The following is a 15402-nucleotide window of genomic DNA, read 5'->3' as shown; positions in this document are numbered from 1 at the left end:
AGCTGACATCTTGCATATTTTTTGGGTCCCTATTGACTACATTACAAATTAAAGCAAAAATAAATTTTGCACTATGCGTGCAGAAAATCTTTATGAAACAGCAAGCAGCTTTCTTACATGTGTAGGATATCTTGGTCTACCTCCTGTTGCCAACACTATGTTCTTTGCAGTCACCACTGTCTGTCATAAAAAAAAAAAAAAATAAAAAAAAAAAAAAAAGAAAAAGAAAAGTTTACATTATAGACAAAGAGTTCAGTAATCTGATTGGCTTCTATGGCTACAAATGTGTCTGCGACTGCAGCACTACAGTCATAAGTAATCCAGCAGGGTTAGATTTCTTGTGACTATAGAGACAGGACCACAGAATCTTTAAAGGGGTTGTCCCACGTCATACTTAACCGTCTTCGTTTCTGAGAAATCTTCTGTCTTCCGGCTTTGTCTCGTCATTGGTGGGCGGGGTCACATATGCAAAGCCAAGCGGCGAGATGCCGCCGGCCCTGCGTGCGCGCTCATAGACAGTCTAGCCTTCACAATGCAAATACAGACCCGACAGGGTGTCGGGTCTGCATTGTGAAGGCTAGACTGGTGTATGAGCGTGTACGCAGGGCCGGCGGCATCTCGCCGCTTGGCTTTGCATATGTGACCCCGGAGCGGAATAACAGCATCGCTTCTGCCGCTGCTGGCTTCATGCAGGGCAGAAGCATAGCGATGTTGCTGGCTTCACCTGTGCCGGCGTGTTAGACGCCGGCACAAGTAAAGCCAGCAACATCGCTATGCTTCTGCCCTGCATGAAGCCAGCAGCGACAGAAGCGATGCTATTATTCCTCTCCTCCGGCGGAGCATAGAAGCAGAAGCACAGAGATGTTGCTGGCTTTACCTGTGCCGGCGTCTAACCCTGTATTGGCGGCTCCTTCCCCCAAAGGGTAAACTAACCCCCCCCCTCCATGCTCGCTCCCGTGCACTTAGCCCCTCCTCCCTCCCCCCTGAGAGCAGGCTGAAACATCACTTGACTCAGGAGCAGCTAGGTCAGGGCTGTGGCCACAAAAAAATGAATAAAGTAATATAGTGAACAAACAAAGGAGTTCTGCTGAAGCAATGTATTTAGGAAAAGTCTTACATTCACATTTACAAGCATTATAGATAGAATCCTTGTGACGGGACAACCCCTTTAATTTGCAAGTTAATTCCATTTACTTTCATTATACAGTAGTGTTGTCTAGTGCAATCTTTGCTAGTGAAACTGATGTAACAAAACATGTCAGATGGCCATCTCCTAGTTATTTTCTTTTTGGAACTTGTTCACGGCTCTCTGCTAAGCTAACTTTAATCATACTTGACTACATCAGAGATGCCTTATATCCACTGTATCAAGTGTTTTGCAACAGCCATCTACTAAGTGGCCGCCTCTCACCCTTGTCTTCTCTCTGAGGTGCTGAACCTATAAGACATTTGAAGGGAGACAGTCAGCAATGAATTGGTTCTAAACCTAATCCCAATACCATGTCGAGATTATTCTTTAGTTCAAAAATGTCTTTGTTATTCAACTTTGGAATCCTATTTTCATGTAAATTGGGGTTTATTCTTTTTTTTTTTTTGATACAAAGTTTTTATTATTTTTAAAAGATACAACGGAAATAAGAAAAAACAAAATACTTTTCAATTACAACAGAATAGAAAACAGTAATGACTGTCTCAACAGATAGATATTCCAAGAGCAGTCCAAAAGCGGGAACACATATATTTGGAATGATAATAGTCCACAGCACAGAAAATATAAAGAAAGTTAGAGTTCATACGTCCTGTGGTTCTGTTGCTGTAAAACAGTACAAAACGAAAAAACGGAACAAGACACAAGACAACAGTGAACGAGAAGGACAAAAGTTGGGGTGTATTCATATGTGAATAAGTATTTCAGGGGTTTGTCTTAACTTTTGTGTCACTTCTAGATTCCCCTTATTTGAATAAAATGCCGATTTACATGAAAATAGTGATCCAAAACTAAATAACAGAAGCATATGTGTAACATGTAGAAGCAACTTTACAAGATGCTATTAGGCTTATAGCAAATTTATTGCCGACAGACTCCCTTTAAGGTATTCTCATTAGACAGTCAATGGTGATGGTGGCGTGTAAAAGTTTATAAGGCCACTATCAGTGTTTTCACCACTCAGGACCACTACATGACATAGCTCACATCTACTGTCAATGGTTCCGGCTCAGTCGATACTATCATCATGAGGTAACAGTATGGCACTTTGTGTTAACCGTTACCTTCCCCTGATGTAATAGTACGTCATGGGGCAGGAAATGATTAATGAAGCAATCTTAGTAAAACAAGATGTCATGTTTAGTGCTTAGTCTGAAGGGGCAGTGTATGGCACAAGGATTCCTAGAGCATCAAGGAGGGATTGGCAGTCAATGTCTACATTAGCCATAGCACAGTAACATTTGGTGGCCATTTTACAGAAATAAAGAGGGAACTGAGAATAAAAGAAACAACAGCAGAAAGATGGAAAAAGGAGGGCACCGTGTGTTTTAACAATGTATTATAAAATTATATATTATAGTAACCCAGAGTGTTGATTTAAATAGTTAAAAATGCAACTCATAGTTCCCCCATCCCAGAATGTGCCACACAGTACTTCCCTTAGTCTCAGCCTGACGGGTGGGGGCACTGAGTATGCAGCCTCCAAGCTGCAGGCTGTACACTTAATGCAAAATCACATTCTAAGCTGAGTAGCGTACTTAGTGTTGACTCAACAAACCTCCTTTCCAGTGTTTGCTACTCCCTGAACAGTGTGTTCATCCACAAGACTGGCCTTCAAGTTTAAATACTTTACTTTCCTGTTGAAAAAAAACACCACAGATGCATGAAAAATAGCATAGGACAATAGGACTGGAACTTATTACTACCAAGCACAGGAAAGAAAGTCATATACATAGAAGGTAATGATAAAGACATCAATAACATAGCAGCAAGCAACAAAGAATGTACGTTATAAGGGGTCAACGCTAAATATAATTAAATGGTACAAAGATCTGAAAGAAATCACACCACTTTTTCCAATAATGAATATTGATGGCATAAAAATAAGGCAAGTTGTCAATGTCTAATACACACAGCAATAAGTTTGCAGCTTCACATATCTTTGGTACCAGTACCATATGTTTTACATCAATTTTAATGCAAATTTCTGTCTCTTTAAGTCATTTAAGTAAGATTTGTTTCTTTATTCAGTTCAGATATTATATGACAGCATGTATTTAATAACAGCAGCTCTTCATAGTCAAACAAAAATTTAATTTCTGGACTTTGACCATTAAAACACAAAAAATGGGGTTATTTGTGTGCCTGCTACACATCTCTACAAAATTTATATAAATTTGCGTAATATGCGACAAAACTGTCTCAAGGTCTTAAAGGGAACCTTCCAGGTGGTTTTACTGTCATAAACTGGCTGCAGACAGATAAAGCACTTAACATACCAGCAGGCACCATTTGGCGATCAGCCTGAATTGGGGGACATATACCCCATCTTCTCTATATTTGTGAGACTGTGTTTTTAGGAATCTACAGAATAAAACTTAGGGGGCGTTCACACTACCGTCATTGTCCGACAGGTAGTGTCCGCTCCTAGTGTCCGTTCAAAATCTTGCACGGACATTAGGAGCGGACACTTAAGGATAGGCACGGAGTGCAAAAGAACGCACCCGATCTCCATTTAAATGAATGAAAAGTGTCACGGACACAGCTAGTGTCCACTGCTAATGTCCGTGCGAGATTTTGAATGGACACTAGCAGCGGACACTACCTGTCGGACAATGACGGTAGTGTGAACGCTCCCTTACATTTTAATTTACATTCAATTTGCACTGCATTACAGTTTCAATACATGGACCTTATTTGTACCTTATTTGCTACTTTGGTTTTTGGTGATTTTATGGTCCACTCTTAACCCTGCAAGGATGTAACTGCATGTCGTTGTAGTGTTAAGAAGCTGCACGATAGCATTACAACAGCTGGACTTCCCATATGGAAAGGAGGGACATTTTATTACAGTCTTCATGATCGCAGTGTATAAACAATACTTCCCAATCGCTGTTTGCTCCTTTGACTCTGGCGCAGTTGGAATTTTTTCTTCAGCTCCCATTATTCCCGAGCAATGAATGCATTTAGTTTTGGTGTCTGATATGCTTTAGTCTCTGAACTGTCAGGAGGGCGGTGTCAAGCAGGAGCAAACAAGGGGTGTGATTCTGAGCTCTGACACTGGCTGCCTCTGATTGGAGCTCTGAATCACTCCCCCTGCCCAACACTGCCCTTCTGACATTACTGAGCTAAAATAGCACATCAGGCACCAAAACTACATGGGCTTGTTACTCGGGAATGGTGAAGGCTAGAGAAAAATTTCCAACTGTACTGGAATTAGTGGAGCAACATATATTAACTGATGATAAGAAACCGAATTGGTTGAGGTGATGAAAGGTTCTCTTTAATGTAGGGTGACCAAAGTTTACCATCTAAATGCAATGAACTTGCAAGCAAAAAATAGTGTTTCTTGTAAAAACGATTCACATATGGTGTCTACATTCTCCCTCGAATTGAATACTAAGGAGTCGCATTTGAAGAACTCTGGGAACTGGGAGCGAGAGAAGAGTAGACTGAAAATCTAATGTCTAATTCTCAGTTTCCATGAGTTATTGCATGGAGACTATCTCCTATGATGCCTACCACAGCCAGAACATAGAAAAAAACAGATTGTGCTCTTCAAAGCCCCATGCACACGACTGAGTGTACTTCTGATGTGTGGCTGAGTTTGCAGCAGGACACCTGCCATCTGAGTATATTCCATTATGTATTCACGTATGTATGAGGGCTTCTGATTAATTCTGCTCCGATGCCACGGATGATTGTAGAGCAAGTCCTATACTGCTCCATGCCATTGCAGTAGAATGGAACGAAAGCCCCCATAAACTTTAATGTATAACGGAATGCACTCAGAGTGTCATCAGAGGGCATTCCACTGCAAATTCGGCCCCTCATTGGAATCACTCAGTTGAGTGTAAGGGGTATAACTCATTTCCTTACTCAAAGAAAAGTACTGAACTCTGCTGAGGTGAACAAGACACTCTGGTGAAATAGAAAACATACTATTAGCTGCTGCACCATGAGTGTGCAGGTCAAGGAGGAAGGGGCTTTTTTTTTTTTTTTTTTTTTTTTTTTTTTTAATAGAAAACAGTGTCATCCGAGTGTCTTCCAGGGTTCATTAATTTCTATGGAGGGTTCCATCCTGCGCCATTATCATGGAGGACTTATTTAATAATTATCGGATCATAACACAGTATTGGAGCCCTTCTTGGAAGGCACTCTTAGTCGTGTGCATGTAGTCTTACTGTGTATCTCCACTCTTCTCTTTCACTCTGATCACCATCTGTTCTCCCCTTTCTATAGAATTAAATGGAATCTTGTAATCTGATGCCTCTTTAGGGGACTGCCTGTCTTGGGAGCCAAAGATGGGTAAAGCACAGATTTCAAAAGGAGGAAAGAGCGTAAGAGGAAGATGGTGTAGTAAAAGAATCCATTAAGTAGAAAACAAGGTATTTTCTTTAATAAGGTATTTACAATGTTTCTTATATTCACTTGTGACTATTTCAATATTATGATTAAAACACTCGTTGGGGGAGATGTTACCCCATCGCCTGCAGAGAGTGTGCCTCATATATGACAATATGCACACCTCCACCAGGCCATGACTCATACCTGGCATAGATTTCCAGTATCATTTTGGCAAGCATCATTTCTGTAAATGGTGAGAGTGGCACAAAAAAAAAAGTTGCAAACATTTTGTGAAAAAAAAACCAAACAAAAACATCCGCTATCCAGACACAGTTGCACATTCATTGCACATGACTGTCTCTGACCAAATTTCATCCAGAAACTTTGCTCTATTGTAAATCTCATGTCACCGCACCATTACATACTCTACTATTGATAAACAGCCGTTCCCTTTGTTTGAAGTGGTATCGTGAACGGAAAACCTGGATCTCTACAAGCTTGAATTGTACTTTGTTTAGCAATTGATCCAGGTTTTGTTTGGACCCAACCATGGCTGGGTTTGAGTATTAAAGTCTTGAGCTGAGAACGTCAATCTTGCATTTGCTGGGCAGTGACACACTGTCCCAATTACTGGTATGATAATTAATCTGAAGAACTATTACATATAATAGTCTTTCATTACTAGCAATGGTAGGAGGGACACTAACAGCACAGCAATACATGCAGGACACCCTGTGGCCACATGTGTTTCCTCTTTGGCAGGGCTTACAAATGGAATTTGGTCCTTCAATTTAAAACTGAGATTGGTGGAAGTAAAAGTCGTCCACACAGGACTTTTGCATCTGCCAATTTCAGGCGGACATTGTGATGGAGACTCCAGTGCAGATATGAACGTAGCCTTAGACAGTATTAATAAATCTGCCCCACAGGGTTTACCTTAATGGGTTTTCTCAGGTGTTGTCAACTGATCACCTACCCTATGGTTGGTCACAATTAAAGACCAGTGGGGATCCGTCGCCAAGGACCCCTACAGATGTTTGAAGCAGCAGCAGCATCTAACAAGACATGTGACATCAAGTTCATCTGTCACAGGGCCTGTTTTCTGTAATACCAAGCACAGCCACTATATTATGTACACCAATGTGTTTGGTTTTCTCTGTAGATGCTGCAAAATTTAGAAAAATGGTGTGATCTCTTCAAACAGATGCTCAGTAAGAGGTCCAGTTGTTGGATCTTTGTCGATCTTCAATTGAAAACCTATCCTAAGGAAGAGTGATCCATCGATAAAGACTGGAAAATCCTTTTAGGTAAACTATATTGGGTTTACTAATACTGTCTAAAAGTAAGACAAAGTAATTTTGTCTAGAAAGTCTTAACCTTTAACAGATGTATCACAGTCGCTGGATGATAAACCTGTAATACTTTTTTTATACTGTCAAAAAATGTTCAAAACATTTCCACTAGACCACACATTTTCTGGGCACAAAGTGTCTGAAACCACTGATACATGTAGCGGATATACTCCAGTGTTGTGGCAGAAATTAAACCAGAATTCTGATATTTTCTTTAGTAAACCTGCCCATATTCTTGTTTTCTGAAGTAACTAACATATGCTACTAGAATAGAATTCATTAATTGCACGGGAAACACATATTAGGTTTTATCATAGGACTGAAAAAATGAAACAAAACAAAACTTACTTGTCCTGCAGCTGTACTCTGTGGCCCCAGTTCAGGGATTTCACATAATTTTGAACAGATTGTGCCATTTGGGACCTAGATTCCAATAGAAATAACACTTCTATAAAGTTCAAACTACAAAGTGCATGCTGTAGTGTTCTGTGCGGCTTAAACCACAAGAGGGTGCTGTTACACAGATGTTCCCTCCATATACGGTAACTACATTCCAGCAATAGCAAAACTGCAATTTCCAAACTACTATGTTTCTTACAGAATGAGAATCTCTGGCAAAGCCCCAGATTGGAAAGAAAAATGAGGTTGCTTTTTAAAAGGGCACATTTGGGAAATGTGTTTATTTAACAGTAAAGCGGGTGTAAATGTGCAATATGTTCACTGGGCTTGAACTATGCAGCTGTTACACTTTTAATACTTCCCCTTGATGTGATTTGCAATATGGTTAGAAAATGATCATTACAATGTTAAAATAAAGGACATTACCAGTCATGCTGTACTGGATGTGGTATATGCCAGCCATAATGGGGGGCATCTTTCAGGGCACCTCCTAACAGCGCTGCCTGATGCATTAATTTTTTCGGAATGCAGCCAACGTTCACGCATGTCCCTCCAATACCCCATTTCGTTCCTTGAAGTAGAGCAAAGTAAAAACAATTACATACCAATACATACAGATATCATCATACACAGTCACATCGTGCGCAGTGAAAGCAAGAAAATAAAATTCACATAAACTTTACAGAAAGACTATATACTGTATGTATTACTATGTTGCTGTAACATGCTGACATTTCTCCACTGTGGGACTATTAAAGGATTATCTTATCTTATCTTATTTTAAGTATTCTGTGTCTCATGAGTGCCAAGTTTTTTCACTCTCAGGCTGCACAGGATTCAATTCAATGGAAATTTCTGAGGACTTTCTGTGAGAAGCACCACAGGAAAAACCCCAATGTGTTCCCGCATCTGCTCAACACGTAACTGTATACTGAGTTTTGCAGCAACTTGACATTTCTAGATGCGCAATTTATTTTGTCAATGAGAATTGTATGTATAAAACACACAAACAAATGCTATGCATTTCTATTATTGCCACAAAGGATGCCAGTAGATACCCTCTGCCACATAAACCGTGTTCTTGTAGGACTGTTTTACTTACTGTAAATAGGTTCAACATATATTGTTTAATTTTATCATACACCTTATCTGTAGGGAGACCAGGGAGATAAGGATTATGTTATATATGATACTGAGCTCCAACCATCTGCTTCCGTTCACAGAGACACAGAAGTATACAATAACATTCTTGCTGTCAGTGGCGGCCATAATGGCGAGATGATGAAATATAAAATAAAACAATTCCCACTGAAGTTGGTGGAGCTCCTTATACCAGTGGCTGAAATAGTCAGAATTCTATCATTTAATAACTACATCCATCGGTCCCCAGTAGTGATTTTATATAGTCACTACGCTGACCAGGACTTGCCCATCCCTGCCTAAACGTATAGAAGAGATGCAAAAAATTAACAACAGGTCATACCGTGAGGTGAAGGCTCTACATAGTCAAATACTGCAACTCGCTTTCCAAACTGGGCAGCTGAAAATAAAAAAATTAATTTGTCAGAGCAAGAAAAATACAGGCAATCCTCTAAAGGTCTCAAAACCCTCACATTATCAATAACCTTTATTCATTTTTCCTTTCTCTATTTTATTCCCTGCTGATCAGAGATCTTAGGTACCACTTTTAGTGTATTCTGTTAGGGCAGCTCCTTTAGAAAAATTCTCTTTGAAAAGCACATAAGGCTTCGGTCGATGCTGAGAAGGCTTTTGACTGCGTGCACTGGGGGTTCTTGTGTGCCGTCCTGGAGCAAGTGGGTTTTGGTTGATCCTTCCTGGGAAAGATCATGTCCCTTTATTGTGACGCCACTTCCAGGGTGTGTGCCACGGTCTCCTCTCGGAGCCTTTTTCGGGTCCGTAATGGAACTAGACAGGGCTGCCCTCTTTCCCCCCTCCTTTATGTGCTTGCGGTGGAACTCCTTGCGGTGGCCCTCGGGAAGTGTCCTGATGTTCAGGGCCCTCAGATGGGACACTTACAGGTCAAGTTGGCACTTTATGCAGACGACCTTCTGCTATATATTGTCCAACCTCACTCTTCTTTTCCAGCCATCCTTTGCAAATTCCAGCGATTTGGCAATGTGTCCAACTTTAAGGTTAATTTGACCAAGAGTGAGGCCCTTAACATGTCTTTTCCGCAGGCTGCGGTTACGTCTCTCGCCGCCCAATTCCCTTTCAAATGGCAGCTGCGCTCCATTACCGACCTGGGGATCCAGCTCCCCTCCGATTTATTTTGCCTTAATTTACCTCCTTGATGGAGAAGAGTGAATCGGACCTTGTTCTTTGTTGGTCTGCGTTAGGGAAAACTCACTGGGCCGTCGCCGCTCCCGTCCCTCATTCAGCTGCAGTTGCCCTCTCCTCATACCCCTTTTTCCTGGCTGGAGTACAATCAGCTTACTGCCTTTCTTCGTAAGATTTACCCCTCACTGTCGCTCTCGTCTCCCCCTACGGCTCTGGAGAACATCTTTCTTCAAGTTGAGCCCCCGACTCTTTTCCTCCTATATAGCGTCTTACTGTCGACCCTCACCCCAGGACTTCTCTCCTATACTGCTTCTTGGGAGAGGGACCTTGGTTTGCGTTTGATTCCTGCGGATTGGGCCCGATCCTTTTTACATACACAAACTGCCGCTGCCTTGTAGTGCTCAGGAGAAGAATTTTAAGATTTTGACTTGCTGGTCCAGATGCCCAAACCTCCTTCACAGGATCTTCCCTTTGGTGCCTGATACTTGTTGGCACTGTGATACTGCTGTGGGATCCTTCCTCCATATTTGGTGGGAGTGTGGGGAGATCCGGGCCTTTTGTTCCTCCGAGTTTTACCTCTACACTAAAGTCAGTGGACAGAATGTGATCCCCTCTCAATATGCTCAATATGTCCTTAGTTACACTTATTGGGTGATAGACATACTTTACTATTTACTTAAATGGGTTATGCTATTATCTCCTATCCACAGGACAGGGGATACGTATCCAATCGTCGGGTACCAAAAGTCCCTCTAAGTCTACAACTGTGAATGGCGCGCCAGTGTACTTGTGTGACCAGCACTCTATTCACTTTCCATGAGGCTGTCGGGACTGTAATCTCTGCCAGTGCCCGCAGCCCCTTAGATGTAAATAAAGCACTGCTCAAGAAAATGCACTGACGATCCATTCCCTTGGAAACTTTAGGGGAATTTTTGGTACTCCATTCTACTGATTACTGGGAACCCACTGGTTGGACACCCCAGAATTCAGACACTGTGGATAGGGAATAAGTGTCCTTAACAGCACCACCTCTTTAAAGGTGTTGTCTGCCAACTGAAATACATTGCTGCTTTCTTCGACAAATGGCACAACAGCTAAATACAACTTATAGATATGTGTAGGAGTCTTAAGAAGAAGTCAGTCATGTTTTTTTTATCCTAGACACCCCTTTAGACATCTGATACACTTAGCAGGTCTCCATAGCCACTGGGTCTAGGAATGGAATGGCACCAATGCCCAAAATCAGCAACTAACCCAATTGTGGGAAATAATTCTTTAGATGTCTCAGTCAAATGCAATCGTGGAAGCAGCGCCATTAAGTTGCCTAAGATTGTCAATCCCTGGAGTAAGGATCAGGGTCAGCGATCCATTACCATAACAACTGGGATCTTTTTGAAGGCTCCTAGGCCTGTCACAATTGTGCTTCTATTGCAGCATGTAATAGAAGTTAAAGGGTCGGCCACTATCAGACCAGTATTGAGTGACAAATGTTATGGTTTGTATAATAAAGTGTTGTACAATTTTCCAATGAACTTTCTGGATCAATTCCTCATGCTTTTCTGGATCTCTGCTTCCAGTTATTCACTGTAACTCTCAGTGGAAAAAAAAATCAGTCCCTGGTCAAGTGATATACGGTCCATGGTCATGTGATGGACATAAAGGTGCAAAATGGGGGCAGTAATTGAGGCATACTTGGAAACTACTTTCTCAACTCTACAATATACTGTGTATTATACTACATTTTCCATGTTATAGGTTCTCTTTAAGGTAGGGTTCACACTACGGTTGGTGTCCGCTCAGAAGTTGTCCATTTAAAAAAAAACAAAAAAAAAAAAACACCTGTCATAACGGACACAAATGGACAGTAACTTTCAAACGGACAGAAAAGTCCTGCATGTAGGATTTTTTTTTGTCCGCTAGAAAAAATGGACATGATTGTAAATGGACACTAAAGGACACAAGATAAAATCCCATTGAAATTGCAAATAGACCAGCTAGTGTCTGTTGCTAAAATCTTGTATGGATAATAGCCACGAACACTGCTGAACAGACACCAACGGTAGCATGAACGCCCCCTAACGTTAACTTTTATTTTTTTGTAAATTTTTCTAAGTTGTTATGTAAAACCTATCTGGATATAATCATACCTTCTTTGGCACATGCAAGACCTCCAGAGCCTCCGCCAATCACAAGCAAATCATAATCAAATGAATGAATGGCTGTGAACAAAAAAAAAGGGCCAATTACAAATGGTATTTTTTACTTTATCCATTTATTTTTAGGTAGAGATCATCATAAACTAAATCCTCAGGCAAGAATATGGCTGCATTTCATAGAACACTAGCATTGTTCACTGCTGCTCTACACAACGGGGCAGACGCTCCATGCAATGACCTGATATGTCTGTTTAAAATCACGTTGTACCAAGATACAAGCAAATCCCAGCTCATTTTTCTGCACATCAGGAAATTCACTATCTAAGTGAATGGGGCCAATGCCGAAATAAAACAGCACACCACAAATATAAATGGTTTCTTCAACCATGTTCACAGAATGCAAGATTTCGGCTGTTTCATCTCACCATTTTCAAGCTTTCATACTTTATTTCAGGGGAATGGGACTGTTTTATAGTTCCATCCTGATGGGACATACGGTCATGAAGAACTGCACTGTCAGACCACTCCCTATTAATAAGCAATGGTATAACCTAGCCACAGGCAGACAGCAACAATACTGACCCAGAAGTGTGTATGGGCTCCCTCCTATCATTTCCAACAATAAAAATTAAGGTTATATTCTTTATATATAAAAATATATCTCCATAATAGATATACCAGCTCTGCACATGTACCTGCTGCAAACGCAGTACTCACATGCTAGACACCTAGTACATATGCCCACCCATGGGCTCCTGCGCAATCTTCAAACTGGACCAATGAAACACATGCACTATCCATACCCCCACTGAAGTTCCTTCATTCTCTGGATTGGTAGGGTCTGAGATGTACTCACAGCAGAATATGGACTAGGGCGATGTTCACACAGCACAATATGTGGATCGGAAAACTATGTCATGACATAGATTATGACATCACTTACATTAGTGGTGTGCGTGCTCTCCGTAGTTTGGGTCCGACGAGGGACCCAAACAACATAGAGCTGGACTGATAAAACAGCAGCTACACACAGACACCTACACGTTTCATAACAGAAAGCAGCGGAGATAAAACATCTCTCTCTGTTAATTTTTGGTGGTTTCTGCAATGGCATTTCTGGCGCAAATGTGAATCCAGGTTTATAGAATCAATTTTTGCTGCGAGTGATTCCATGTGGCTCAGCTTCTGAGAGTGAGGGTCAAGGGGACCCATTGCATGGGGCAGCTACAGATTTTTGTCGCATGTGCCACAGTTTACACGCACAAAGCCCAGTTCACACATTGTAGATTTCATGCATTGAAGGGGTTATCCTCTTTCTGCAGCTGACAGCTTATCCTTAGGCCAGGCCATCAATATTACATCTGTGGGGCCCCCATAGATCTTCAATACCATATACTTCAATACTACAGGTTGTATGGTGAGCCCCCCGCATATCTAATATTGATGTTCTAGTGTAAGGATAGGCTAATAATTGGACAAATTTGATAACCCCTTTCAATACAACTACATGCTCTCAGTGCATGTAAAGGTGACTTTTCTAACCCTGGTAACATGGCTGCCAGTTGTTATCATACCCGGAGCCATATCCCATACACCGTGCATACAATATACCTGCCCACTGAGAGACTGACAACTGTTTCCACTATAAGACATCTTACGGCTAGATGTCGGCTTTTCTATGGTGACAAGTCACGTGACTACCATTATTAGGAAACGTAACACAGGGAGACCGTAATCTAACACGAGAGATTTGCCTTCACAGAAGTCCCCGCAGTCGGTCCCATTCGCCCGTCTATCCTGTGACACACCCGTCACTATTCAGATACCTGCCAAGCCCCGTCTATACGTGAGCGGTAAAAGGCCACTTGTAGCCGGACACCGCCATAGGAGCGCCATGTGTGCAAGGACCCCGCGGTCTGCCCGAACCGCGCCTGTTCAGAAAAGCCTAAACTGCACTCATAGCGCTCCCGTCCATATGTAGTGGCAGCTCTATAGCAGGTGTATACAGGTGTACGGGGTACCTGACAGTGGGTATAACATACAGTATGAGGGTATTACTATACGTGATGTGTATAACCACGCCCACGGCGTCACGTGACTGCCCGCTGCCTGTTATCCTGTTATGTAAGTATAGCTCGTCCTATGTGCTGTATACAGAACCGCTATACTGAATGGAGAATGCTGTGTGTATACTAGATTAGGTACTGGGTTTTGAGGAATAACGTAATAGTGCTATAGGCTGTGTTTCCACCTTCAGGTTTTTATGCAGTTTCTGAAGACAAAACCAGGTGTGGCTCCTGTATAAATGTCAGATATTACTTCTCTAGGTTTTTTTCTTATTCTTTAGGGAGTCTATCAGCAGTAAGGTGTCTATAGATGTAACCCCAGTACCTTTCCAAATATACCTCTGTTATTCAGCTTTGGATCCCCATTTCTATCACTGTTTTGTTTATAGGCCAATGAGTGGGCTGGGGATGCTTTGCCCTGAAATCTATAGCTTAGACCAGTCTTTCTCAAAGTGGGCGATAACACCCCCTTGTGGGCGCTGGGTGCCTACAGGGGGACGGTAAAGGTCCCAGAGAAAACTGGGGGTTGTTGAAGCGGTTTAGGGGGGCAATGGCTGATTTGTGTTTTTCTAATAGTTTAAACTAAAATCAAAACCTACCTACTACACTACATCGATTATTTCATTCTTATCCCTGCCCTGTTTGATTGTATAAAATAAATAATTTATCATGGCTTTCGTAGGTAGTCCGTGAGTGATCAAGTTATAATAGCTAGAAAAGTTTTTAACGCGAGAACAAAACACTTATGCTTGTTTCTGAGTAAATTCAAGCCTGCTATTAAGAAACTTGTTAGAAATAATCAGATTCACCTTCATATTAGATTAGTTTTAAAATTTAAATAGAAATGTTTGTTTTATTTTGAATAAAAGTTTTTCTAAATCTTATTTATAAAGTTGCGTTTTATTGTTCTCATTTGAACAGTCTCATTTATAATGTAAGTTTGAACTCAGAAACAGGATAAGACTCATATGGCACGTGTAAACTAATGATTGCCATTGTGATTTTTAAGATGTGGTAAAGTAAAAAATTTTAGGGGGTGCTAGAGAAAAAATTGATTCTCAAAGTGGGCGGTAGATGAAATAAGTTTGAGAACCTCTGCGCTAGATGAAAAAATCTACTAGAGGAAAAATCAGCTTTTGACTCTCATTGAAATGGAGGTTGGTTTCAGGCTGAATTTGGATCTGATTTTGAGGCAGAATCCAAAACATGCAAAAATAAAAAACATAAAGCCCTATGCGTCACCGAAAAAAGACGCAGAAATCAGTTGAATAACACAAATTATAAAAATGTTATAGCCCTCAAAACCACACATATAAAAAAAAAAAAACCTAAAAATTTGTCTGGTCGTGGACCAGAAATTGGCCCGTTACAGAAGAGGTTAATGCTTAGCTAACATTATTGTCACCTATCAATTGTTTTGGTCGGTTGGAGGACCAGAATAAGGGATAGGTGGACCACTAAAGTAGCAGTGATACATGGAACCCGACGAACCCCACTGACTCAAATGGGGTTGCGTGTCCAAACTGTTGTTAAAACTGAAACCTACAGACCAAAAAGCTATGTGTACTTGTTGCGTT

At 41.2% G+C, this 15402-nt stretch overlaps 1 protein-coding gene across 3 annotated transcripts in view; it reads right to left on the bottom strand.

Annotated features, from left to right (window-relative positions):
• The window catches only part of TXNRD2 (thioredoxin reductase 2), a 59078-nt gene extending 45342 nt beyond the window's left edge, over positions 1-13736 (bottom strand). For all 3 annotated transcript variants that reach the window (XM_075275725.1, XM_075275717.1, XM_075275732.1), the window contains exons 1-7: positions 13586-13736; positions 11751-11822; positions 8789-8845; positions 7732-7876; positions 7255-7329; positions 2766-2844; positions 118-180 (exon numbers count right to left, since the gene is read on the bottom strand). In XM_075275725.1, coding sequence (XP_075131826.1) covers positions 118-180; positions 2766-2844; positions 7255-7329; positions 7732-7876; positions 8789-8845; positions 11751-11822; positions 13586-13655 — 561 coding nt within the window. In that variant the 5' untranslated portion in view covers positions 13656-13736. The remainder of the gene's footprint in view (positions 1-117; positions 181-2765; positions 2845-7254; positions 7330-7731; positions 7877-8788; positions 8846-11750; positions 11823-13585) is intronic.
• Between the last annotated feature and the right edge of the window lie 1666 nt (positions 13737-15402).

The sequence above is a fragment of the Leptodactylus fuscus genome, chromosome 1 (assembly GCF_031893055.1).
Source record: "Leptodactylus fuscus isolate aLepFus1 chromosome 1, aLepFus1.hap2, whole genome shotgun sequence".
Lineage (NCBI taxonomy): Eukaryota > Metazoa > Chordata > Amphibia > Anura > Leptodactylidae > Leptodactylus > Leptodactylus fuscus.
This window is presented reverse-complemented; position numbering and strand designations above follow the sequence as displayed.